Below are 2,119 nucleotides of genomic sequence, written 5' to 3' on the forward strand. Positions count from 1 at the left end.
GCCTTTGGGAGGATGGCTTGTGTGGCGAGGAGGATTTGTTGGGAGAGTGGAACCGCCATTGGGCATATAGGGTGTGAGAGGCTAAAGCGGTGTTCCTGCGTGTCGATGGAAGCGGGGCATGTGCGACAGTGTGGTTCCCAGCGTGGGTGTATGCGGTGTTTGCGGGCGTTGGTGTGTAAGGTGTAGCAGATGGCACGCCAGTAGAAAGTGAGCGCAGGGAGGTCCCATTTACAGATGTCCCCTGTGGGGATGCGTAGGGGCTGGATGGTCTGGCGGGTGTCCGGCTTCCGGGCTTGGGCCTTGGGCCAATCTCTTCGGCCGTAGATTGCGCCCAGCCATGGGGCCGTTGCGCCCGTAATCGGCCTGTCGTGGTCGTCTCGAAGCTCCCAGTAGTCCGGGATAATGAGGTGCGCATAGTTCGTAAGGGGGAGGAGCTGGTGTGCTAGGGTGGCGAGGGAGTCCGCCTCGGCGAGGAGTGTGCGCTTGGCTCGGAGGATTGGGTCGGGCGTGTCCGCGGGGTCCTGGTGAGAGCGGATCCAGTCGCCTGTAAAGGTTCCAGTATCAGTGAAGAGAGCCATCAGCGAGCGAAGTTCCACCCTGTATATGTTGCTGTAACGGGGGGCCCACCGCGGCGTTTGAGGGATCTGGCTAGGACGACTAGTCCAATGGCTTTTGTGTTGTCGCATATTTGTAGTGCAGCATCTCCAGAATGATGGAGGCCCACCAGGAGGCTATGTACTTCGCAACGCGTGGGTGTGATGTGGTTAGCGTGAACTTGTAAGGTCCCCGCGAGGGTGGTTCCGTCGCGGCCCATGTAGCTCCATGTTCCATGTGTGGCTGGAGTACCCTGGTGTGTGACGCTGCCATCACCCACAGCATAAGCGCGCGCAGCCCGTAGGGGGAGGGTGTGTAGGCCGTACGTCGGGGTAGTGTGATGTGGGACAACTTGACAGTGTGGGATGCATGCCGAGTGATGCCATTGGCCACAGTCGGGACATAACGTAGTGTCCGCTAGGCGGTGGCATGCGGTACATGCCGGCGTTGCCTGCTGGGCCGGCTGGTGCCCTGTAGGGCGCTGGGTCCGGTGGGTGGTGCCTCCCGCGGTGGAGACAATGAGGGAGCGGTTATTTTCCCCGCTGTGGGTGATATGGGTACGTGCGTCGGTCCATGACGTGTCGGTCCAGGGAATAAACTTGTGGCGTTGGGCTCGGCTGGTGGGTAGGAGGTTGCCGATAAGTACTGCACAGTCGGTAATGGATACCAGTCTGTGGCGGCCGCGCGCTTCACGCGGTGTTGGGGAGTATCAGATGTCTGAGCCTTTGCGGAGTTCGTGCCAGAAGGTGACGGCAATCTCTGTGCCCGCGGGTGATTGCCGGGTTTGGATACTATTGCGCTGCCCGATGCGGTAGCTGCGGGTGGGGGGTTGTTCATCCTGATGGGTGAGGTGGTGAGGGATGACTAGCATGGCGTGGACAGGGATGTGTAGGGTTTCATAGCCCGGGGTGGGGACAAAGAAGGTGCGGCCAAGAGGGTGGGCAAGGTATGGTAGGGGGAACGGAGCGGTGGTGCCAGTGGGAGAGGTAGTGGTTGGCCGGCGGAGCGGGGGGCCCACGGTAGTGTTTGTTGCCGAAGGGCCGGTGGGGGGTTGGGTGGCACAGCTGTGGGGATGGCGTCCCAGATGGGAGCAAACCGTTGGAGCGTGTGCCTAGACCACCCAAATTTGGTGCGGAGAGACTCAAGGCTAAGTAGCATGGTGCCCTTGTCATTGGTAATGTCTCCCACCCAGCGGACCTTTGTTGTATGTAGTCTGTTGATGGATATGAGGGTCGTGCCCAGGGTTGGGGTGAGGTAAGCCCAGATAGGGCGGTCATTGGGACGCCGTGGTAGGCTGGCTGCGGGTTGCTGCCAGTGCGTGGTAATGGTGAGGGCTGGCTGGAAGGTGGCAAGGTCCCGGAGCATTGTGCCGAGTATAGTGGTGTCCGCAACAGGAGGGGGTATGCGGAAAGCTTAAGGGTGGTCGGTGAGGCCACTGTCGAGTTGGTATGCCTCGAGGGATTCCATGAGTATGTCATATGTAGGGGAGCCACTGTCGTTGGCAATCCGGAGGAAGTGATAGAGG

General features: G+C 60.3%; 1 protein-coding gene across 1 annotated transcript; it reads right to left on the reverse strand.

The window, feature by feature from the left end:
* Window positions 1-81: 81 nt before the first annotated feature.
* H257_02243 (hypothetical protein) lies at window positions 82-1,959 on the reverse strand (the record flags this gene model as incomplete). The annotated part of the gene is made up of 5 exons (XM_009825794.1): window positions 82-95; window positions 197-544; window positions 628-1,211; window positions 1,262-1,432; window positions 1,511-1,959. The coding sequence occupies 5 exons, from the start codon at window positions 1,957-1,959 to the stop codon at window positions 82-84; spliced, it is 1,566 nt and encodes a 521-aa protein (XP_009824096.1).
* Between the last annotated feature and the right edge of the window lie 160 nt (window positions 1,960-2,119).

This window comes from Aphanomyces astaci (genome assembly GCF_000520075.1).
Source record: "Aphanomyces astaci strain APO3 unplaced genomic scaffold supercont1.4, whole genome shotgun sequence".
NCBI classification, from domain to species: Eukaryota; Oomycota; class Saprolegniomycetes; order Saprolegniales; family Verrucalvaceae; genus Aphanomyces; species Aphanomyces astaci.